Source organism: Hibiscus syriacus, unplaced genomic scaffold, assembly GCF_006381635.1.
Source record: "Hibiscus syriacus cultivar Baekdansim isolate YM2019G1 unplaced genomic scaffold, ASM638163v2 tig00110319_pilon, whole genome shotgun sequence".
Taxonomy (NCBI): Eukaryota; Viridiplantae; Streptophyta; class Magnoliopsida; order Malvales; family Malvaceae; genus Hibiscus; species Hibiscus syriacus.
In genome coordinates, this window is record NW_024062678.1 from 2,946,145 (window position 1) to 2,970,856 (window position 24,712).

Genomic DNA, 24,712 nt, shown 5'->3' on the forward strand with positions numbered 1-24,712 from the left:
ACACAATATGAATGAGAAAATATGTAAAAGAGAGTACACATAATATGAACGAGAAAATATGTAAAAGAGAGGAGTTAAAAACAATTGCGATCTGTGCACTTTGTAGAACTGTAGGATGTTTTGTCTAGTATATTCAAGGTGCACATGCATGTTAAAGCTTAAAAGCGTGTGTCTGGACTGTAAGAATCTAGTTTTCTTGTTCCTTTCTTTTCTATTTTTTATGCAAAAACCAAGGTTATAATGGATTTGAATTGTGTGTGTGTGTTATATTACATTATTTTTTTTATTCCTTAGGCATAATCTTGTTGACTAATATTGGGTGGCTGAACTGATTTAATGTTTTACATATACTTTATGTATGTAAAGGGTTATTACATGAAATGCTTCGTTCTGCAAAAATGAAGGACACAAAATCCAATTGGAAGGTATGATGATTTGCTTTTTTTGTCATTAATTGTTTTGCTTTGTTCCGTTGGTATTTTTTCTGGTTATTGGGAAAATTCTTATTTATCTTGTTTTTCAATCCCTTCTAAGTAGGTGCTAATTATGGACAAACTTACGGTTAAGGTGATGTCTTACTGTTGCAAGATGGGTGACATCACAGCAGAAGGAGTTTCATGTAAGCCAAGCTTCGTTTTATTTATACTGCTGCATAACAATTTCTGTAACAGGGTGGACAATGAAATAATAATTTGCTACATAAGTTATGCCATCATCTTAAATTTTCAAGGATCAATTCTCTTGTATGTTTAATGATTCTGGTTTTGTTACGCAGTGGTAGAAGACTTATTCAAACGAAGACAGCCATTGCCTTCAATGGATGCTATATACTTCATTCAACCAACCAAAGAGAAGTAATGTCTTTTATCATTACTTTTAGTTTCAATTATTAAGGCTTTAGCTGGGGTAGGTATTTTCCTTACATGATGGGGTTTTTATATGTGGATTACATTTTAGCCCTTTCCCCTCTGTTGTTAAACATTTAAATTTTACATTTACAGGGCAGATAAAGTAATCTATTTTCAAACAGTTGCAGACTTTATACTGAACATTTCACCATAGGTCTACATTAATAATTTGACTACCTATATTTTAGATGGTCTCATATCATACTTCCAAAATCCGAAATTAACCTAGCTGAAGCCTTATTTTTTTCTATTTTCTAGTATAACTTTCCCTTTAAGTAAGGATGCATGCATGTCTAATGTGAAGATTTTGTTATCCTAATCAGTAGAGGGAAATGTTTATGTGAGACATATATACGACACAGTTCAACATTGTCCATTTTCTCTCGTGGTTCTTTTTGCCCCTCTCACCCTTTATTGTCACTTTTGTGCTTTTGCAGTGTTGTTATGTTCTTGTCAGATATGGCTGGAAGGACTCCCTTATACAAGAAGTATGTGAAATGCTTTTTACTTGGTGCATTTCATGAGTGGTTAAATCTTCTGAATTTTGAGCATATTACAGCTTCTGATATATATTTTCTTTTATTTGGTATGTGTAAAAGGGCATTTGTTTACTTCAGTTCACCTGTTTCAAGAGAATTAATTGATCACATCAAGAAGGATACAACCGTCTTGCCTCGTATTGGTGCATTGAGCGAGGTTAGGGATTTCCCCCCTTCTCTTTTAGATTGCCAGTTTGCCTGAAGCATTATGCATCGTGCGAACTTGTCATATTGCTCTCTCTATTGATTGTTGAGTTGTTATTTAGTGTTGATCGCTTCTTGGTTATCATATGCAGATGAACTTGGAGTACTTTACAATAGACAGCCAGGTAATTTTGTCACTTGCACAAACTGATTTAAAATAGTAATCACCATCCTTTTCCTGAAAAAATTCTAATAGCCCATGTAGTGATTTCATATTCTTGTGCTGACCAGTTCATTTAGATTTACTTAGAACTTGCATCTACAAACTTCAAGGCTAAAATATGAGATTCAAGTTTTGGCAAAAATTAAGTCCTTATAAAGGCGTGAAGAACTAGCAATATATGTATATCCTTTTATATAACCACTGACATGTCCTATCTTGGGATCAAGATGGTTTTGGAAACTTTTAACTTTGAGATTTAATCTAGTCTCTCATGATATGTTGAAGCTTGTATATCTTATCGTTATTTAGATAGAGCTCATGTGAAAAACTTTGTCTGAACTCTCACATGTAGTTCTCTCTGCTCCATCAATCCCCCCCCCCCAAACTGATGGTAATGGTTTATCAGCATTGTTATCATGTGAACTGTGATTTTCACACTACAGGGTTTCATCACTGATAATGATAGGGCTCTTGAGGACCTTTTTAGTGATGAGGAAAATATCGCAAAGCTGATGCGAGTTTGAATGTGATGGCTACCCGCATTGCCACAGTATTTGCTTCATTAAGGGTATATGCTTCGCTTTTTGAATTTTGATTCTCAAATGTAGTGAAAGTTTTCTTAGACGTCTTAATATTTTAGGAGTTTCCTTTTGTTCGCTACCGAGCTGCCAAGTCTCTTGATCCAATGACCATGACTACTTTACGTGATCTAATTCCTACCAAGCTTGCAGCTGGAATATGGAATTGTCTTGTAAAATGTAAATCAATTCCTAACTTCCCTCAGAACGAAACATGCGAGTTGCTCATCCTTGATAGATCTATAGATCAGGTTTGCATATTAATATTGGTTGATGCTAATGTCATCTGTTTTGCATTCTTCAATTTGCTTTTGATAAATGGGTTAATTTTCTTATCTAGATCGCTCCTGTCATACATGAGTGGACTTATGATGCCATGTGCCATGATCTACTGAATATGGTGGGGAATAAATATGTGCATGAGGTATGTGCTGTTGTCAGTTTCAGTATGTTCTTAAATTATTTATGAACTTTTTGGTTTCTGTATATCAAGCAAGTGTACTGTTTAGGTTCCAGGCAAAACAGGAAACCCTCCTGAGAAAAAAGAGGTTCTTTTGGACGAGCATGATCCGTTATGGCTTGAGCTTCGACACGCTCATATAGCAGATGTATGTGTGGTGCTTTCTTCTTCATATATAAGACCTTTATTCCTCTTATTTTTCATTTACATCAAGTGCCTAGATTGGACACTTGTCAGGCATGTAAAATGGAACATGGAAATGGGGTCTTGATTGCATGATAGAAGGAAAAACTTAACAGAAATGAAACACATCCATGTATGATCTATATCATGTCCAATACTCCTGAGTCTGATCAACGTAGCACTCCATGTTGAATCCTGATTTACCCTTGGGTGTATTCTTAGGCTAGTGAACGGTTGCATGACAAGATGACCAATTTCGCTTCAAAGAATAAAGTTGCACAACTTCAGCATGGTTCAAGGTTTGTGTAAATGCTGTTTTTAATTTGTTCATGATATGCATAAAAGTTTTATGGAGTATATTGTCTTGTCACTTTGCACCTCCTGGTAGTTTTATCAGTTTTTTAAAATCAAATAGCTATTCATCATTCAATTCATTATATAGAAAATTGTTGCAACTGACTTTGGAGCTTTTATTATATGGTTCTAAGATTAATTATTTGATTTTTGAAGTTGATATTTTCAGCTGTATGGTTTATCTATGTGCTCATTTTCATATGCCATGATGTTTGAAGAAATTACTAATACTTAAATGCAGCTTCTGAAAGACTGGGTTAAACATTCTAAATATGATAATGCCATACATTTTTTCCTTCTGGATTTATTTGAAACTTTTAGCTACATCATTACTCCTCTCACCTTAAAATTGAACGTGTTTATAGAGATGGTGGTGAAATTTCTACAAGGGATTTACAAAAAATGATTCAAGCATTGCCACAATATAGTGAACAGATTGAGAAGCTGTCCCTTCATGTAGAGGTCAGTTCCTTTCCTGTGTGAACGAGAAGAATATTTTGCCCCAGATATCTGCCCTCCATTCTAAGAAAAAAAACTCTCCATTTCTGTTTTAGCCTTCTCTATGGTGCATGTTTCTTTTATTTCTCTGAATGATCAGATTCTTTGTATCCTTGCGTTGAATCTAGACGCTACTTTTTGTATTTAGTACTTTAGTACCACTGTTGCTATTAATCTATTATCCTATCTTTCCTCTGTCTAATTGTCCAATTCTCATTGGAACCTTGGTGATGAAACAAACATTTAAAAATATTTGGATGTTTCATGAGGATTTTTTTGTGCTATCAGGCTGATGCCATTTCTCTTTGTGACACGATTTATGAGTTATACCTTTTATCCATTTCTAAGAGCAGCCAACATTTGCTGAATAAAAACAGATGCTAATGGATCAAGAAGCATTGTGTGTTTCCTAACCAATTTTTGATGTATGAATCATGATTTTTTACAACTGAATGAAAATTCAGCTTACTGTCAAAGATATAGTGGCTTCATACAGATTCAGTTTTTTTATTGCAGATTGCTGGAAAAATCAACCGAATCATCAGAGATCAAGAGCTTCGAGAACTTGGGCAACTGGAGCAAGACCTTGTCTTTGGCGATGCAGGAATGAAAGATGTACTTAAATATTTTACTACAAAAGAGGTAGGAAATTTAACTAGTATAAACAGAGGTATTCTACCCTGTCCAGTTTCTAAAAGATAGAAATACCACTTTTTGCAGGTAGTATGTCGTGAGAATAATTTGCGTTTGTTGATGATTATTGCAGCCATTTACCCTGAGAAGCTTGAGGGTGAACAGGGTCTTAATTTGATTAAGGTTGCAATATATTTTCTATTTTCATTCTTTCTACTTCATCACCACCCTTCCCTCCCATTTATTCTCCTACTCGATTACGACTGTCCTTTTCGTTTAGAGATTCGAGTTCAAACAGTTTTGAGTAATTGACATGTTTCTCCAACTTCATGGCTCTAAAAAAATTTCAGTTAGCAAATTTACCACCAGACGATGTTAATGCTGTGAATAATATGAGGCTGCTTGCCCCGTTTTCAGAGTCCAAAAAGGTTTCTACAGGTGGTTTTTCTTTGAAGTTTGATATTCATAAGGTAAATGTTTTGCCAGTTGAAACTCTGCTTTTGTTGGTTGATCTGGTATTTCTGTTTGCTTGTTAATATTTGTTCTTATCCCTATTTCCTTGTTCCTTTGCTTATGGATTGCCAGAAGAAGCGTGCAGCAGCTAGAAAAGACCGTAGTGGTGAGCAAGAAACATGGCAATTATCACGCTTTTACCCTATAATAGAGGTATGTTTAGACTTGGGTTCATTATTTGGAAACCTCTTTTTGTTACATTTGTGACTAGCAGCATTTTACTTGCAATTTTGAGTAACTTCTATTTTTCAATTTCCACTTTATAGAAATGCAATAAATTGTTGGGCAAACTATCTCAACTATAACTTTTGTTTCGTTTTGGTCATCCAACTATTTCTTTTTTAAAACCATACCTAACATTACGTTTTAGTTTCATTTTGGTCACCCATCGTTAAAAAATTAACGGTACTACTGACGTGTCATCATAAGTTAATGTCACGTCATCATTGAAAAAGTATAAAAATGCCACGTCAACATTTATGTTAATTTTTTAATGGTGGGTGGCCAAAATGAAACCAAATCATAACGTTAGGTATTATTTAGAAAAAATAGTTGAGTGACCAAAATGGAACAAAAGTGATAGTTGAGGTATTAAATGCGTATTTTACCCTAAATTCTTTTGGTTATAAAAATCATGTTTTGGAGGCATTGGTGGGAAATCTATAATTTTCTATGTATGTTTTTGTTTATGAAAAAGATCTTGACCTCTTTCTGCGATATGCTTTTCCAATGTATTTAGTTATACTGTGTCTAGACCTCCAAAATATTATATAATCAACTAATATCTCAACTCAATTCTATTTATGTTCTAATGCAACTTTTTTCCAAATCTCTAAGCAGTAATTCATTGATAATAACTAAACTTCAATGAGAGGTTATTACTGCAATTTTCTTGTTGCATAACAGGCTCATACATCTTCGAATAACTTATTCTAACGAGTAAAAGAAGTTGTGCAACTTTGCATCTGACATATAATACATTACCTGCACATGATTTTTTTTTCCCATTTTCAGGAACTTGTTGAAAAACTTAGCTTAGGAGAACTATCTAAAGATGATTATCCTTGCATGAATGATCCTAGTCCAAGTTTCCATGGCACATCTACAGCCGTATCCTTAATACATGAGACTCCAGTTGCTCATTCCATGAGATCGAGGAGGACACCGACATGGGCTAGGCCTCGTGGTTCGGACGATGGGTATTCAAGGTGCTGATTGTGCTTCCCTAGCAACTACCTTTGTAGTCATTCCTTCTAATTCTTCAATGCCACTGTCAGGACCCCTGTGCTTTCTTATCCTTAATGCTCTTATGTCATCTCAGTGATTCGTTACTGAGACGTGCATCGAGCAATTTGAAGATGGGCAAACGCATTTTTGTATTTATCGCTGGTGGAGCTACAAGGTCTGAGGTATGGAAAATTTATGATCTCCTTATCCAAGACCATGAGTTTTATGATGATACACATTTGGGATACTGTCTCCTAAAAGTATCCTTTTACTTACAGCTAAGAGTGTGTCACAAGCTCACAGGAAAATTGAACAGGGAAGTCGTTTTAGGCTCAACAAGTATTGTTGATCCTCCTCAGTTTATCACAGTAATGATTTTCAACGGCCCGTAATTCTATCATTCTACTTTGCAGAATTCTTCAAAAAGCTGACCAGACTTTGTAATTTGCTCATCTGCAGAAAGTTAAGCTGCTGACTGCAAATGAACTCTCTTTGGATGATCTGGAGATTTAATGCTGGCGGAGATAGGAAGCTCGCAAAGTGCGGTTGGCTCCGTCCTGGTAAATTATAGATGCTTCATTTCATTATATAGCCATTTTTAACATTAGAGGGGAAATGTCTGCCTCGACTAATGTCGATAGTGAATAGTAAATAACTCCCTGGATTCTAAATAATGAACCCTAACACCATTCCGTTCTTAAGACGATTTCTTTTTGGAATAATGTCAAAATTAAACCCCAACATTTATCAAATGGTCACTTTGACCCATATTTTTTTAGAAATTTTGTCCCCAACGTTATATGGGTGGAAATTATTAGTTAACGAATGGTTAACACTCCAAAAATAGTGGCATTTTTACCTTAAAATGAAACGTTGAAGGTTAAAATGCTCTAGAAATAAAAAATTAAGAGTCAAAGTGACTATTTAATCAATTGTTTGAGGTTTTTTTACCTTAAAATGAAATGTTGAAGTCAAAATGCTCCAAAAAAAAAAGAATGGGGACCAAAATAATAATTTTAGTAAACATTGAGAGCTAATTTTAATATTATATCATTTTTTCTTACTTTTTGTACAGATTTCCGGGACGATAATGATTTGTTCCAACAAACTTATTTCAGCCTGGAAGTTATTGTTAGAGTAGAAGGAAACCTGGTGCCTAATCTCTCACAGACATCTGATAGACCTCTGCTTTTCTATTCTTAACCTCACTCACTACCCTCCTGATGTATGCAAACTATTAATAACATTATCAACATGGAGTTGCTATTTTTTTCTCTTAACACCATGCTTGGACATTATAAGCTTATTAGAGTGACATATTTAGTTCCTTTTGTGCACTCGGGGATCTCTTTAGTCCCGTTTCAAGCTAACTCGTGGTTTTGAAACTTTTCAGCAAAAGCCAACTTTGACCTGACATTCATAACCGTTACTAGGGGTAATAGAACGCTGACGTGGTGTTAAACTGATTGAGCTGACATTGTTTGACCACGCGAGATAACCTGTTGACTGGCCGTTTGACTCTTGTCTTTCAAGACTAAAGAGGACTCCCAATCCCTAAGAAACCATTTGTGCACTTTCACTTGCATGCCGAACAAACTCCTTGTGGGACATGTGGGTTACATGACAAGTACAAACGATCTTTATCTGACTTGCGCTGAATATGTAAATAACACCAGAAAAAATTCTGCTATGACAATGGGCTTGGAGTACTATTGGACCATTTAAGTATGAGAGATGCAACCCCTAAACCTACTTCTAATTATAAACCAAAGTCGTGGGTTAAAACATAAAGCTACATTCTCCTCTGCATGGGTAGAGGAGTCTTCCTCTATGCCGTGCAGCTTACCTTCACATTTGACTCGTTTGAATGTTCTACTATCATAATGTGCAGCTTCAGAGGAATTGCTCACAGTTGTAGGCATCGAAGCTACATTTAATTAGGTAGAGTTCATAAACAACTGTCACTTTTATGATTAATGTTTGAGGTTAAAATTTCATATATACAGAACTTTGGTTTGGCAACATAAACCTGCAAAAGATACCAAAGTAGTCCCTTGCCATTTTCTTTCAACTTTCTTTTTCCTCCAAGGGAATGCCAATCTTTTCTTTATCTTTCTTTTACCCTTTTTCTTCATTTTCTTTTCCCTTTTTCTCTTGCTACTTTGCTGTAGGTAATGTCGCGACTTTGTTCTCTTCTTTCGCCAAGTTTGTTGTGACATTCTCAAGCTCTTCCGCTGGAATCTCATCCTCTTTTTCCCTTTCATCTTACCCTTTTCTTTCTCTTTTTTGGTCACCACCTTTTTCATTAAGGGCTTCAGCTTCCTTTTGTATGCAATCATACAACAATCCTCAAGTAAGGAACTTGTTTCCTCTATGGCAGCAATTTCCCTTACCATTGCTCTTTGAAATTGTCACATCATTGTTAGCTATTTTCCATCTTCAATTGAGGTCAGAATGGTGGAGATGACTAGAGACAATGTTTTGCTCTGTCCCATGCAAGTGTAAATCAGTTCCAATAATTGTTTCTTTAACAACTCTTCGCACACATCAATGACTGAAAAGGTCTTAATTTTTTTTTTCATATTTGCAATCAACTTAGATTTCGTCATCTCAACTTCTTTCTCTAAAGACTTCTTATTGACGATGTTTAAAGGCTCTAGACTGTAGTTCACAACCGCCATTGCTTCCAAATTCCTCTGCCACAATTGCTTCAACTAATATCAGGACGGTTATTCATCCACGAATTTAAAGAAAAAACTTAATCGGATTGATTCCCAAATATTGGGGTGTAGCATCCCTATTCGATTTAAACGTTTGGTTTGGTCTAAAATCATTCGATTTAAAAAACTGAACCCACCACTTGATCAATAATTCAAATAACAAATAGCACGACGGTTTATCATCCACAAATTTAAAATAAAACTTGATAGGATCAATTCTTAAATTTTGGGTGTAACGTCCCTATTCGATTCGGACGTTTGGTCTGATCAAACAGAAAATGCCACCTATGAGTAATGAAATGATAATTACTGTATTAGAGTCCAGTTTGATCGTATAAAATGCCATACTAATATATAGGGACCAATTTGCAAACATTACAAACTTAGGACAATTGATTTATTTAATAAAAGTTGGTCCCCGTTTAAAAAATTGCACCTTCATATCTAATCGATTGCTTGCAAAACCATTTATACTAATGGATACAAACTTAGAACAATTGATTTATTTAATAAAAGTTGGTCCCCGTGTAAAAAATTTCACCCTAACTAATCTATACCGACCCGGCCACACACTTGGTTTTGATTGGTGAGTCTCCCAACGGATATTTTATACAAATTCGAACTCGAGATCTATTTAAGTAAAATCAAAATGCTTACCACTTAAATCAATCACGTTGGTGGTTTTAAAATCTTTTAGGAGTATCTAAACTCTAACAAAATCTAAAGTAATATTATCAAATCCACAATCAAAAGGTTAATAGCTTTACGCTTTACAGACTGAGTTAGATGGGCACCCTATTCTCTTTTTACTAATTATTTTAGAAAGTTTTATTCTTGTCCAAAGTAGTAGATCGAAAAATTGAAAATATCATTGGAACTGTTTGGAACAGAAGCATGGCCTGGATTGCTGAATACTTTTTGCTGCATTTTAATCTCTAAACATATGTTCAGTTCACGATTAACACATGCAAAATTCACTGTATTCTCTGATATGAGAGGGTTCAAGATATGAACGCATGCAGATTCCATACTTCACAGTTAAACTTATCTGTGGGACACTGCTGGTTCTGATTCAGTCTCTTAGCTTAAACAAAAGGTTGTAAACACAGGGCAGCAATTAAGTCTAACCAATAAGAGCTGCTATCTTCCTCGAGCTACACAAGACAAAAGGCCAAGCAATTCTTCTTCTGAATCACTCAAGAAATTTGCTTTCTCGTGCTAACAATAATGTCAACTTGAAATCAGGCTTCCACGAGCTAAACTGACGAGGCAGCTCGAGAGAATGGCTCTATCGACACAGTTATTCCGATTTAAGATCCGGAGTTGGAGCACAGTACGAGCCTCCATTCAAAGCACCATCGATTCTTGATTCCTCTTTCAACTGAATCATACACCAGGAAAATGAATTATTCGCAAAACAAAACAAGCATACGTATCAAGCTGGAAGAAAACTAAATATAGACAGAAAAAGAAGTGCAGGGGCTTACCTTCCTTAGCACCTTCTTATGGTAGCGATAGCCCTACCCATACCCCAAAAAAAACATATTACAGTGTAAAATTAAAAGCTGTTAGTGTTAAAATCAAATTTAAATTGAGAAAAGAACAAGAAAGAGTAACCACAGGTTGTTAGATTACCTTGTCAGTGCCATAGATATAATCACAGTATGTAAACACCGAAGCAAAGTTGCTCTGGCTTTGTTGTCCAACATAATGATGGTAATCATGGTAATCTGCACCACCATAGAATGGGATATATTTTGTGGGAGTCCAGGGGAAGTCATATCTGCATGATAAAACTCACACTATGAACAGCTGCTTATGCAACAGGAAGCACTTACTAGCTTTACTAAATATTATCAAACAAACTGCATTGATCTTTAAATGCAAAAGCTACCACAGTTCGCATATAATGCTGTGTTTGCTTTAACACTAACCATTCAGGACTGTTACTCGATGGCAGTGATGAATTCATAAATATTTTTTAGGTAGGCACACATATATTAGTAACATAAAATTTTTACATGGAGTGGACACAATAAAATTTCAAGATAGATAGTTACTAAAATAGATAACTATCTGGAGAAAATTCATATTCCAGAGTGGGCACTCGCCTACCCTCACACAAGCAGGATCCACTACTGCTCCATGGCTAACTCGGGGCAGAAAGTTTCCAACCTTAAAGTACTCAACTTGAATGTCATTAGATAATTCGAAACTCATAAGAACAAAGCAACAAAGGGCGGTGAATAAATTGGAAAAGTAAACTAATGCATAAAATATGTTTAGTTAAAGGAGGGACGCAGGATGACTAGAGATGAATTTCTAAAATTTTAGGAGGTAAAATAGATTATCAAGAGAAAATACAAAGAAATATTTAAATTATATGATAATATGAAATTTTCAGAGGACGACTACCCAGCCGGCCCCTTCGGTCCATCCCAGTTTAGTTGTAGCATGCATACCCGCTGTGTGTCTCTATAGCTTCAATCTGCCGTAGAGCTATCCACAACCAAAATGTGATCATATGCCCTGGAACAATTGCTGGCCCAAGAAAAGTAGGAATCCCAAGGATCAAAACCTCAAGCCAATGCGCATATGGTGCAGCAAACCCAATGGGAGCAGAGTATTCATGGTGAACCCGGTGAATGTTCTCATACCCCCATTTGCCATGCAGGAATCTGTGAATCCAGTAATTGGTGTAATCTTCTATCATGAAATATACCGTCAACTGCGCCAGAATCTCCCATTTTGACGGCAATGGCAAACTCGTTCGAATCCCAACCATCTATCAACAAAGCACAAACACTTTTACATAAATCTGTAACATGATTTAGCCAAACAAAATCTAATCAGCGATGTCAAAAGTATTCACAATTGAAACCCAAGAACAAACGAGTTTCCTACTATCATTAAATCAATCACATTCCAAGAAGAATCAAACTTTCACCCAAATGACTATTACCTTAATTGATGGATACGAGGCTAGCTGTAAAGGACCCACAAGAAGAACAAACGTCCGCATAACATCTTTATAGCACCTGAACATGTCGGAAAACGACCTGCTAACCTTGGGCTGAATCTTGTACTTATCGAATCCCATAGATCTCGTCATCTCAACGAAAACAAACGGCAAAGGCACAAAGTAAATATCAGGAATAGAAACAAATGTTGTGGCAGTAAAGATAGTAATCCGATTTTCGAGCCGAGTAATTGAACCAGAATGTCTCGGCCGCCGTCAAGTTCCGTCCTAGGAATGTAGTAGCCTCCTCGATCGTATTAAACGGCAACATCTTTGGGGTTGCCTCGGCGGTATCGGTGACTGTGGAGGCAATGAGTGGTGATGATAGATGTGTAGCGATCAAGAGATGCTGGAATTTTAAAATGAAAATTTTCAGACGGTAATGTTGCTTGTATCAGATAGTGGTAATACAATAATATATAGAATACGTATATCATGCAGTTGTTAGATCGTCGTTACCTGTTTGTCCGCATGCAGGGATAGAGCTATCTTATGAGTGGGGTGGGGGTGTGTGACTCCATTCCGAAATTAGTTTAATTAAATTATTTTTTTGAAATTTTAAAAAATATTTTTTTGTTCAATTACTTGAATTCTTTGGTTTTGAAATTGATAAAAAAATCAAATGAAATCTTGGGGATACTTTGGAAAAAGATGGAAACCCTTGCTCTGCGTACTTTGGAAAGACACCACGTAAGATCGATTGACCAAAAAGGCTCGTCGGCTTGATGAAGAGTCGTTGGACGACGTCCGGGTGATCCGGAGGCAGATGGATGTTGACACGTCCGATAGAACCCACGTCCAGAACCGTTTGCGTCGCTCTCTTATAGAGACACTTTTATAGGTGGTAGTTCTGTTTCACCGACGACTGAAGAAGACATCTTTGAGAAAGATGATATTGAAGTCATGGAGGGAGATGTTCGTGGAGCTGTTGATGGCCTTGTTTCTATTGACTTCTCTCCTAGGGTTCAAGTCATATCGAATAAGAGATTTGATCAAATGGTTGTTGTTAATCTCATGGGGCGGCGTATTGCCTACATGAAGCTTTAGAATAAAATCTACGACCTTTGGAAGTCTTCTCAACCTATCTGTCTCATGGATATTGAGAACGATTATTTTCTTGTTTTGTTTCAAACACGCTCTATCTATTTGAAAGCACTCTTTGATGGACCTTAGATAATAGTTAGGCAATAACTTACAGTTGAACCTTGAACCTCGAAGTTCAATGCCTCTCAACCTTTCTCTAGCAAAATAGTTGCTGGATTCGTCTACCTGGCTAACCGGTTACTCTTTACAAGCTTAGCCTCATTATTGAAATTGGGGAGTATATTGGGACAATAATAAAGATTGATTATCAAACTGAAAGTTGGAGATGGGGGCGCTTTGCAAGAATGGTCGCCAGTGTTATCCTTAAAAAGCCACTAGTATCTAAGCTGCTTATTAATGGCCATGTCCAAATCGTGGAGTACGAATCATTGCCCACTAGATATGATACATCCTCATGTGATTGATATGTCGCGTGCCCCGACTCTATTGGGTTCTTATGCTCACGTTCAGCCTACATGAAACATGCATGTTAACTCTGATGGTATGCATACACATGATATGCCCAAGAAACTTAGGTCTCTTCTTTACCCATCTCTTATTTATGGATTTAAAATAAATGTGTTGGAATGTTTGGGGATGTTGTCACCCTAGATTTCTTATGGTCGTTCGTTAGAATTTGCGACAGTTTAAGCGGTATGTGGTTGTATTTGTTGAGTTACAAATCAGTGGAGGCAAAGCTAATTCCCTTATAGCCTCTATTGGGTTCCCTTACTCCCATCATATTGAAGTTGTTGGATTTTTTTGGCAGAATTTAGACATCATATTATTGCTTGTTAATGTAATACGATTACATATTATTGTTTGATAGAGAAATAAGGTGGGGGGACACTGTTTATGGAGATTAACAAATGAACAAGTAGATAAGGCTTATTAGCTTATCATGCATTTCATATGATGTCATGTGATTGATTTATGTTTTGGCATGATCATGTTTACTTTTATGCACTTAGAGGTCATACTGAATTTTATAGCTCGTTTCTCGTTTCCGTTCCCTTTCAAATTGACGTTGTTAACTAATCTCAAACTCGACACTCTCTAAGGTTCTCATGTTCATTATTATATTGTTTTCAAGTGCTATATTTTTATCTTCAATTTGTGGCTTTTTTTAATATTTTATTGAACTTTAAAACTTTACTTTGGGTATTACATATTTAATTTTGAAAGAGAAAATTAATTTTAAAATTTTGTAATATCCTGAATTTGACCATTACATGTAGGTAAAATTTAGGGTGTTATAACTATATTAATAAAATATTAATTGGCGCTTACGTGACAACTTAAAAATGAATAAAATGCCATGTCACCTAATAATAGTTGAGAAAATGGAAGAGTGCAAAAAAATTTAATGATTAAATTAAAGAATATTTAAATTTTAGTAATCAAAATAAGAGTAAAAAGAAAGATAAATCTTTTAATTTTTCTTATTTAAAAATAAATAGGGTAAACTATACAACTGGTCATTAATGTTTGACCAAGTTTTTGTTTTTTTATTGAAGTTTCAAAAGTAATAAACTAATCATTAATGTTATCGATTTGTAACAAAATAGACACTCCACTGACATTCACGTTATATCGATGACATGGAAACGTCAACAAAAAAAAAAGATTATTAATTAGTTTTACCCTTAAACTACTGTTAAAACATTAAATATGTCCTTAAACAATTATTATATATCTAATTTGTTTTAAAAATAATATTTTTTAGGTTTTTTCAAACACCTCACCACCTCCACTGTAGTTGAAGCAATAAGAGAGTTCTACTTGTTCTTGATTATTGTTAACCTTGAAGCTAGATCCCTCCTCATTAAGAGTATTGTTAGTCCTCGATTCATCTTCAGGAACCATGGTCATATCTGACAAACATGAAAACCCCAAACACATGGACTATAGCAAGAAAAAAGGAGAAGAAGCAGATGATGAAGAAGATAACGATTCCCCAAATTACTCTTGATCTCAACATAGGCTAAGGGCGACAACCATTAACCAGAGGTGAATCATTATTGTCTTATGTTTCATTGTGAACATATCAGAGGACGATAAGGAGAATAAACATTGTGAATTCCATTAATTCTCTTGGTTTGGAAGCTTGTGGGAAATGACATAGTGGCAGCAGGGGGAGGATGGGAGATAAAGAAAGAGATGGTGAGTCTATTAGTTTGTAATGGGGGGAATTAAATATCAAAGGGTCCCCCAGTCAGGGTAGGGCATGTTCCAAGGAGAAAATGAATGTATAGGGTATATCGACATTGCTCTATATTGGATCAAAGAATTCTTTCATTGCTTCGGCTAAATTAGTGCTGCAGTGTTTGGAAAAAAACTGAAAATTAAAAAGTTTTTAGAGATAAATTAAATATAAAATCATTGTTTAAAGACCTATTTAATATTTCAGCAGCAGTTAAAGGATAAAACTAAATATTAACATTTTTGTTAACTTAGATGATGACAGAGTGACTATTTTGTTATAAATCAATAACGTTAATGAAAACTTATTTAAGCATTAGTGATCATCTCTGTAATTTATCCAAATAAATATTGAACATACTAATAATAGGATAAAGTACACAAATAGTCCTATAATTATATGATAATGCTTTGTTGCATCTCTCGACTATTATAAGTTGCAAAATTATCCTTCAACTATCGGGTACTAATTTGTTGATTCTTAATGATTAAAAGTTACAAAATGTTACTCAACTATTCATACTTTTCAAACTCGTCATTTTCCATAAAAAATAGCATCTATTTGAGTTCGACATTAATTTGTTGACTGAGATATAATAAAATTTGATCTGAAAATCTCAAACGACTATACAATTCAAACAGTTTTGGGATTAGATTTTATCATATCTCAATCAGAAGGTTAACGTCCAACTTAGATGATCATCAAATTTTTAATGAAAAATGATGAGTTTGGAACATATGAATAGTTGGGTGACCATTTTGTAACTTCTAATAGTCAATAGACTCAATAAAGCATTATCATATACTCAATGGACCATTTGTGCACTTTACCCTTAATAATATATAATTAAGTACACCATCAAAACCTCAAACATTAATCCTTCATTTAATGTAAACTGTATACCAGTCGGAGTTGTAGATGTAAAACGTGAAAATAATCATAAAATGGTTAAACAAACCCCAAACTCTTCCAAGTCTTAAGCTCAAAAACAGTCTTGCCTGGGGCCCTTGGCTACTTTTGGTCGGATACTTCAAGCGTTTAAGGATTCACAGCAATAAGTCAAGCCATATAATAACCTTCCTCGTCGCTCTTCCGTTTGCATTTGTCACCCGGCGTAGCTTCATCTTCGAAGCAACAAATCCAAGTTAGAAAACAAGGAATAGAGGGTAGAGAAAGAGAGGCATGGTAGATCTCTTCATATGGCTTTCTTCTTTCTTCATCCTCGTTGCCCTCCTCGTTATCCTCGTATTTCAGGTCAATCCCCTTACCTGATCTTTCTTCTTTTCTGGGTATTGCTTTTTCTTTGGTGGGTAATGATTGTTTTTGTAGATTCTTCAATTTATTTGTGTGCATTTATCTGGGTATGTTGAATTTCGTTGTAAAAAATGGTGTGTTGTTTGGTAATTTGGGGTTGAAGTTTTGATTCCTGGAATACTATCTCACTGCCCTTTGTTTTGGATTTTAAACATAAATAGAACTAATGAAGTTTGAAAACTGAAATCAGTGATGTTATTGTTCATCCAATGATTGTTGTGGTTATGTTGAGAACTGAAAAGGGAAATTTGATGATTTTGGTGCAGCTCATATGCTTGGCTGATTTAGAGTTCGATTACATCAATCCTTATGACTCTTCATCGAGGATAAACAAAGTGGTATTGCCTGAATTTATCCTCCAAGGATTTTTATGCTTGTTCTATCTACTAACGGGGCATTGGGTTATGTCACTGTTATGTGCTCCATATTTATACTACAATGTGACACTGTAAGTTCTTTCTCCCTCTTCTTATTCTACGTTTTATCATTGGTGTACTTCTTTTGAGGAAAACTAGCTTTGGTTCAATGTTAATTTCAAATTTTTTCACTGCAACTTCCTTAATATGCTGGGCTTGCAACCTTTGTCGATTAGGATTTATACCTATGTCTGTTTGGTTGATCAATTCTATTTAGTCCCGACTTTGAGAGCTCGTTTGATGACGCAATTGATGAGTTTTGGGCCTTGTGGCTCGTAAGGTTAATGTGTAACCTATCCAAAGATATTCATCGATGGATGGTCAAATAGCTTATTATATAGGTAGAGCATTGGAACTTATGAAAATTGAAATTTTCTCATATGCCTATACGTTGCAGGAAACTCATTGCAGTTAATACACATATTTGCTCTCTCTTAGTTTATAGAGTTATCCCTTGAAGCACTAATTGTAAAGAAAATCTGATTCATCTTATGACTGTGTATGCATGTCCTATGGGCAATGTTTATCACTAGATGGAAACAATAGAATTTAGAGTGCTTAGTATTGCAAGTCGCAAACAATATTATCTATCTCTTCTGCCAAGTTAGATGGATTCGAGATTCACATTTTGGTTACGATTAACCTTGTTTTCTCACTAGCTATTGAAGATTGAATGCAAGAGTCTTGTTGGTCCCTTGCATAATTTGTTGAATAGTGTTGAAATCATGTATGCTTTGGGTTGTTTTCCTAACTTTCCCTGTTATCAGTTACACTCGGAAACAACACCTGGTAGATGTTACAGAGATATTCAACTTGCTTCATTGGGAAAAGAAGCAACGCATTTGTAAACTAGTCTACGTCGTCGTTCTCATATTCTTCGCCATATTCTGGTATTTTTTTTGGTCTCCCTAACAGTATAAAAGATCCTCCCTGTAAACATGTTGCTTTTTTATCTTTAATAGCCTACTAACTGGGAACTTCCATGTGTGTTTCTTAGGATGATCTACACTGCATTAGAAGATGTCGATGATTAACCGAAGATGGGGACGGCTTGTCTTTTTTTTTATTCTCGAAACTGTTTGTTGATCTAAATTGTTGCATTTGGCTGTTCTTTTACAATCATCTTTTTTCAAGTTGGTTCTGTTGTAACTGATACATAGCATAAATTTCAGGGTTGTATGATTGTGAGAATTTCTAGCTTACTTTAGTTTTCTTTTTCTTTTTTTACTATATTAAGTTTGTCTCTTGCTTCTGAATTTGCTGAAACAATGAGCTATTTACTTTGAGAACATATGCTTACAATTTTTTTTAATAGTACGAGACAATTATAAAGTAATATTTGTTCATAATTTTTTTAAATCATTGATAACGCAACTGTTCGAATTAAATGATAATTAGGGGTTCGAGTCCGAAACCTCATGTATAAAGATCTAACATCCAACCATTTAGTTAGGTCAAGTTTTATTAATTATTTATCAAAATGTTTATTCAAGTTATACTTTCTAATCGTCTTAAAATTATGTTAAAAAGTAATTAAGGTGGATCCTATTAGGGATCCTTGCAAAAAAAAAAGTCAAATGTTTAACCACTGAATTAAGTTTTATAATTACTTATATTTCTAATTAAACTAATATTTAACTACTATGATTAAAATTAAATATCAAATTAGAATTGTTTTTTCACCTCATTGAGAAATAAATTAAAATAATTAAATATTTATTTATTTTTGTAAAATTAATGTTAAATCATTCTAAAAATAATTTATAATATTTATTTAGGATCTAATCGTTGCTTTTTTATTCAAATAAAATTACTAATTGTGTGAATTAATTACTTTAAATATAACTTAAATATAAGTTGTTTAAATACTCGTTATCATAGTAAAACTCTAGCCGCTCACCGCTAGGGGTGTACAAAAAATCCGAATATCTGATTTTACGAAAAAAATATCCGAAACTGGATTTGGAAAAAACCGGTTTTTTTTAACCGGATCGGATTTTTTTTAAACCGGTTATTTTAACCGGTTTGGAGAAAAAAACCTAGACCGGTTTTTTTACCGGATAAAAAACCGGTTTGAAAAAAACCGGTTAAAAAAACGGTTTTTATCCGGAAAAAAAACCGGTCTGGGTTTAAAAAACTAGCCGTTAATATAGCCGTTGGGAGGGTTTTGTGACGTTTTTGACCGTTTTTTCTTTAAAAAATTACCATTTTACCACCCTAAACATGTATAAATAGGTTGAGGATGTATTTGGTTGATTACAAATTTATCAAATCTTATTACACAACACTTAAACATCTCTCAAATCTTACTTTTGTAATTTTTTGTTCATCATGAGTAACACGGCTGAATCTTCCGTCGGGGGAAATCTTGAAGTCGTGAGAGTGATCGAACACACTCGAAACAAAGACATTTGGGATCACTACGATTTATGTGAGATGTCAAATGGCTCGAGGAGGGCGCGTTGTAAACTTTGTCTAAAGTTTCTTGCATCGGAAGGAAACACAACGTTGAAGAACCATTTGACAAAATCATGCAAGGCACTTCGCTCAAGATCAGATCCTAGTCAATCGAATCTTACACCGCAAGGTGGTGTTTTTGTTTACGACAACGAAAAATTACGAGAACCGTTTACAAAGTTTGTGATTACAAAAGCATTGCCGTTCGACCACTTTGATGATAAAGATTTCACGATAACAATTCAACAACTAATGCAACCACGTTATACTCAAGTAAGTCGTACTACCCTTAGAAGAGATGCTATAAAAATGTGGCGTACGGCGAGGGAAAAAATGATTTTAGGATTCCAAGAACACCGTTATGGTGTGTCGCTTACATGTGACGTTTGGAGTTCCCCTCATAATACCGGAAATTCTTTTTTAGCCGTTACGTCACATTGGTTAGATCAAGATAATTGGCAAATGATGAAAATAACAATCGCGTTTGAATTATTCGGTGAGCCGCATACCGGTGCTAATTTATTTACACTTTTAAAAAGGGTAATTTGTCTTTATAAATTAGAAAATAAAGTTTTTTCTATATCCTTTGATAATGCATCGAATAATACAAACGCGGTTCCAAGATTGAAAATATTACTTTCACCGATTTTAGACGGTGCGTTTTTTCATACCCGTTGCGTTGCACACATAATTAATTTATCCGTGCAAGCCGGTTTGGAGGTTATTGAGCCGATTAGATTAGAATTTAAAACAATGATAAAATCGGTTCTTTGTAACAACAACAAAAGACTAAATGATTATAAACGATTTTGTAAGTCCGTTAATAAAAAAGCTTTGGGTCCTAATTTGGATTGTCCAACTCGTTGGAACTCAACTTGGATGATGATGCATACAGCCTTAAGGCAAAGGGAAACATTGCAAACATTTCACGATCGGCTTTTCGAGAGGGGTCATGTCCCAAACATTTATCCGGATTCGAGTTGGGAAACTATAGCCAAAATAACCGATTTGCTTGAGGTTTTTAAAAAAGCAACAACTTTTTTATCCGGTGTTTATTACCCTACTAGCCCGTTGGTTCTTAATCAAATATTTTTGTTGGCTATCCGACTAAATGACTTTGAATTTGAAACCGAAGTTTTTCAAGAAATTGGCTTTGCAATGAAGGAAAAACTTTTAAAATATTTTAAGGAGATTCCCCCCATTTTTACTTGTGCCGCCGCTTTAAACCCAACGTTAAATATTGGTGGGGTTGAAACACTAATTGAACAAATTGCGTTTGCTTTTAATCTAACCGATGATGAACCCAACTTTGTCCAAAACCAAATAAATTATTTTAACAAATGTTTTCGAGACATGTTTGCAATTTATTTAACTAAATACGGATCAAGTAGTGTAATACACGATCAAATGAGTATGAATGCGGAATCATCTAGTAGACGTCCAAGTAACATAAATTTGAATATTTTTAACACTCTTGTAAATTCCCAATCCAAACGATCACGTACTACCACCCCAAGTAGCGAGTTGGGAAATTACATGTTATGCGATTTTCTATCAAAAATGACATTTGAAGAGTTTGAAAGTTTAGATATTTTGGCTTGGTGGAAAGAAAAGGAAGCACAATTTCCGATTCTAGCCGCCATGGCCCGTGATTTACTAACCGTCCAAGCTTCTACGGTAGCTTCGGAATCCGCTTTTTCTGTTAGTGGCAGGGTTATATCGCAACGGAGATCAAGACTAAGTCCCGAGTCGGTGGAAGTATGCATTTGTTTAAAGGATTATTTGGATGGAGCGGCTCGTAAGCAACATATCACCACCCTAGAAGATGCAATTGATACCGATTTGGAAGCAAACTTACACATTGAAGAAGTCGAACTTGGAATATCCCCTCCAAACGAAGAAGGCGAAGATGATGAAGAAGAGATGACAATGTAGTTTATTTTATAACTTTATTTCAATTATCGTAAACTTTGTTTCAATTATCGAACTTGAAGTTTTTAAGTATTTGAATTTATCAAACTTGGAAGTTTTTAAGTATTTGAATTTATCAAACTTGGAAGTATTTAAGTATTTCAATTATGTTGAGTTAATTAAGTATTTCAATTAAGTATTTGATTTTATCGAACTTGAGGTTTGATGCTTTCTCTTTGATTCTCTCTTGATTCTAGTTGCTTGATGTTTCCTGTCTTTGATCAATGGCTTCTAAGCTTGCTTAAATACACCTTGAATCACTTCTGAACGTTAGTGATAATTAATGAAGATAATATAGTCGTTTAAGTGTGAAAACATTTAATAAAAATGCTTGGAGCGTGGGGGAATCGGTACCCTCTCATAGGGAATCGATTCCCTAAGTGTAAAATTCAAATATTTCGACCGTTGAATAGGGGGGAATCGGTACCCCCTATGGGGGAATCGGTTCCCTCCGAGCATTCTGGAAATCTCGGAACCAAACCATTCAGTGAGGAATCGGTATCCCCTTGGGGGGGAATCGATTCCCTATGAGCAATGTGGAATATTAAAATCGGTTTTTTTATAACCGGTTTTTTAAAAAACCGGTTTTTTAAAACCGAAACCGGTTACACCGGTTAGGATATCCGGCCCCCCAAACCGGTTAAAAACCGAACCGGTTATTTTATAAACCGGTTTTTTTTCTATGAGAAAAAACCGGATCGGATAAAAACCGATCCGGATCGGATTGAAATCCGACAAATGTTCATCTCTACTCACCGCTATTATTCTTGAGGGGTTTTTTTTCTTCCTTTTATAGATCAGATCAATTTTTTCTTTTATTTTGTTTAGTCGCCCACGACTCCAATTTTTATGCTGGTTATAAACCATCGGTTCTCTTTTTTTCTTTATCTTTTAGTTTTTTAATAAGAATAATTATATTTTAGTGATACGTTTTTCTTTGTTTTTATGGTAGCTTATTTTGTCTTCTTTCTCAGACGTTTGGTTTCTTTTTATTTTATGTTTTCTCAGGGTTGGATTTGACGGCCACAACTGATCAAATACTTTTTTGTAATTCTGTTGATTTTCTTGCTACAAACTCTCATATTAAATTTGGATACGCGATCTTGCGTTCGTGGATAGTTTCTTACGACGCTCGGCTCTGATTTGCTATTCTCGTTGGTCTTTCAATAGCTTAATTATCTTTTGTGATTCGTTTGTCGATGCAGTTAGATTTGTTCGTATCTATTTTTAGTTTGAGTCTTTTGATTGGCTTTTTAACCTTCTCCATATATGGTCCTTGTATGAAAAAATGTTCAAATTATGTATTCAACTTACTATAATAATTGTAAACTCTTATTTTAATTTTAAATACTTTTAATTTTTAATAAGACTAGCGAATTATATTAAAAGAATATAACTTAAATATAAATTTAATAAAAAGTTAACAATATTTGACCTAACTCTGTGAGTAAGTGTCGTCTCTTCAATCTCATTTAAGCAACATGATTTTTTTGTTTCAAATAATAATATTAAAAAATAACATATGGGCTACTAACGAAGAGAGAGAAATGACGTTATAATTAAAAAAAAGTATTATATCATTATCGTTGTTAAATTTTTAATAAAAAAAGAAATAATATTGATGATTTTTTATTAAAAATTTAATTTAATGACCAAATTAAAAGAAACAATAAATTCGTGACTATTATTATAGTTTATCCTTAATATTATTAAGAGAATGTAATCCTTTTTTATACTTTCTTATAATCATCGTTGAATAAATTTAAAAATAATTACGTAAATCTATTAATTAATTATTAAATGTAAAAAGTCATATTTAAATATTTAAATTTAGAATGTGATTGAGTTTTACCTTCGACAACAAAAAAAATGATGATGTAGTTATTTGTATGGATTATTAAAAGGATTATCTAAATATAAATAAATTGGCATCGACTCAGTGATCTCAATGATAAAGGAATTGTTCTTATTTCTTGAGGTCTCGGGTTTTAGTACCAGAAATGTAAGTGGTACGAGAGTTCAATGTCAAATAGTTGAGAGTTATCTTCAAACAAATATTACCTTATATTTACCCCAAATTATAAAAAAAATTGATTAAAGTACACAAGCTGTTCCCAGACTACAGGGTGTTACTTTGTTGGATCCTTCAACTATTAAAAATTATAAAATGGTCATTCGACAATTCATATATTACAAACTCGTCATTTTCGTTAAAAAGTTAATGGTTGTTTGAGGCCGACATTAAAAATAATACTAAAATAGATCTTTGGTGTGGATTTGAGTCCCTTATAAGCCCTTTGCTCTCTAATTGTTCCATTCAATCTTTTCAAGTTTCATCAACTATGTAATTTAATCTTCGTTATTGCCAATCCCCTAATTGGTTCGTCATCCTCGTCCTCTGAGGAGTTTCCCGATACTTGTTACAAATAATAAATATTTGATTATTAAGATTCTGATCGACCACATAACTAAAAAAAGTCCCACCAAAAATAAAAGAATAATATTCCAAAATGATAAAAATATTATTCCTCTAATTACATAACCTTTGCATGGATAAAGTGACAGGGTCACGTATACGAAAGAGTGTCAAGTGCACTCATTTCTTTTAAAATTTTTATGTATAAGTTCTGTATAAAAATAATATTAAAAATAAAAATTATATCGCTTTTAAAAATGTAATGTATTAATTTTTAAATTATGATATTTTATTTTAAATTTTTTAACTCCGTAAAGTTACAAAACCCTTGTGATAATTTATATCTTTTGCACAGACAAAGGGATAAACAATTCTCACATCACAGTGTATAATTTTTGCACGTAAAAAGTTGCGAACCCTCATCTCAATTAAATCTCTAATCACATCTCTTATCATCGTCTTAGTACTAAACATGAAACCCTACTCCTTGTTTATAAACCTATTACCATACCAACAAAAATCTATAATTACCAACAAATCTTATTCAGTGAGCCTTCTCACATTAAATAAACTTAAACAACAAATAGTATTCACACAATAAAATTATATTACATTAGAATCCTAATCAAATATTCCCAAAAGATAATTAGATCAATCTCTAATTAAATTTGACTTCGGATACTTCTCAGGTTTAGAGGTTTATCTTAGTTCTAATTAAATAAATCCACACCAATTAGTCAGCAAGTTAATGTCCAGCTCAACCGACCGTCAATTTTTTAACAGAAAGGATGAATTTGCAACATATGAATAATCGAGTGACCATTTTATAATTTTTAATAGTTGGGGGACTCAA

At 34.2% G+C, this 24,712-nt stretch overlaps 1 protein-coding gene and 2 pseudogenes across 1 annotated transcript; 2 read left to right on the forward strand and 1 right to left on the reverse strand.

Moving 5' to 3' along the window:
• The first annotated feature begins 224 nt into the window (after window positions 1-224).
• On the forward strand, window positions 225-6,915 carry LOC120117380 (annotated as a pseudogene).
• A 3,318-nt stretch (window positions 6,916-10,233) lies between these two features.
• On the reverse strand, window positions 10,234-12,351 carry LOC120117381 (annotated as a pseudogene).
• A 3,902-nt stretch (window positions 12,352-16,253) lies between these two features.
• On the forward strand, window positions 16,254-18,173 carry LOC120117382 (protein cornichon homolog 4-like). Its single transcript, XM_039137661.1, has 5 exons — window positions 16,254-16,539; window positions 16,866-17,047; window positions 17,783-17,905; window positions 18,013-18,068; window positions 18,150-18,173. Exons 1-4 carry the CDS (start codon window positions 16,468-16,470, stop codon window positions 18,047-18,049), a joined length of 414 nt encoding a protein of 137 aa, XP_038993592.1. The 5' UTR covers window positions 16,254-16,467; the 3' UTR covers window positions 18,050-18,068; window positions 18,150-18,173.
• Window positions 18,174-24,712: the final 6,539 nt, after the last annotated feature.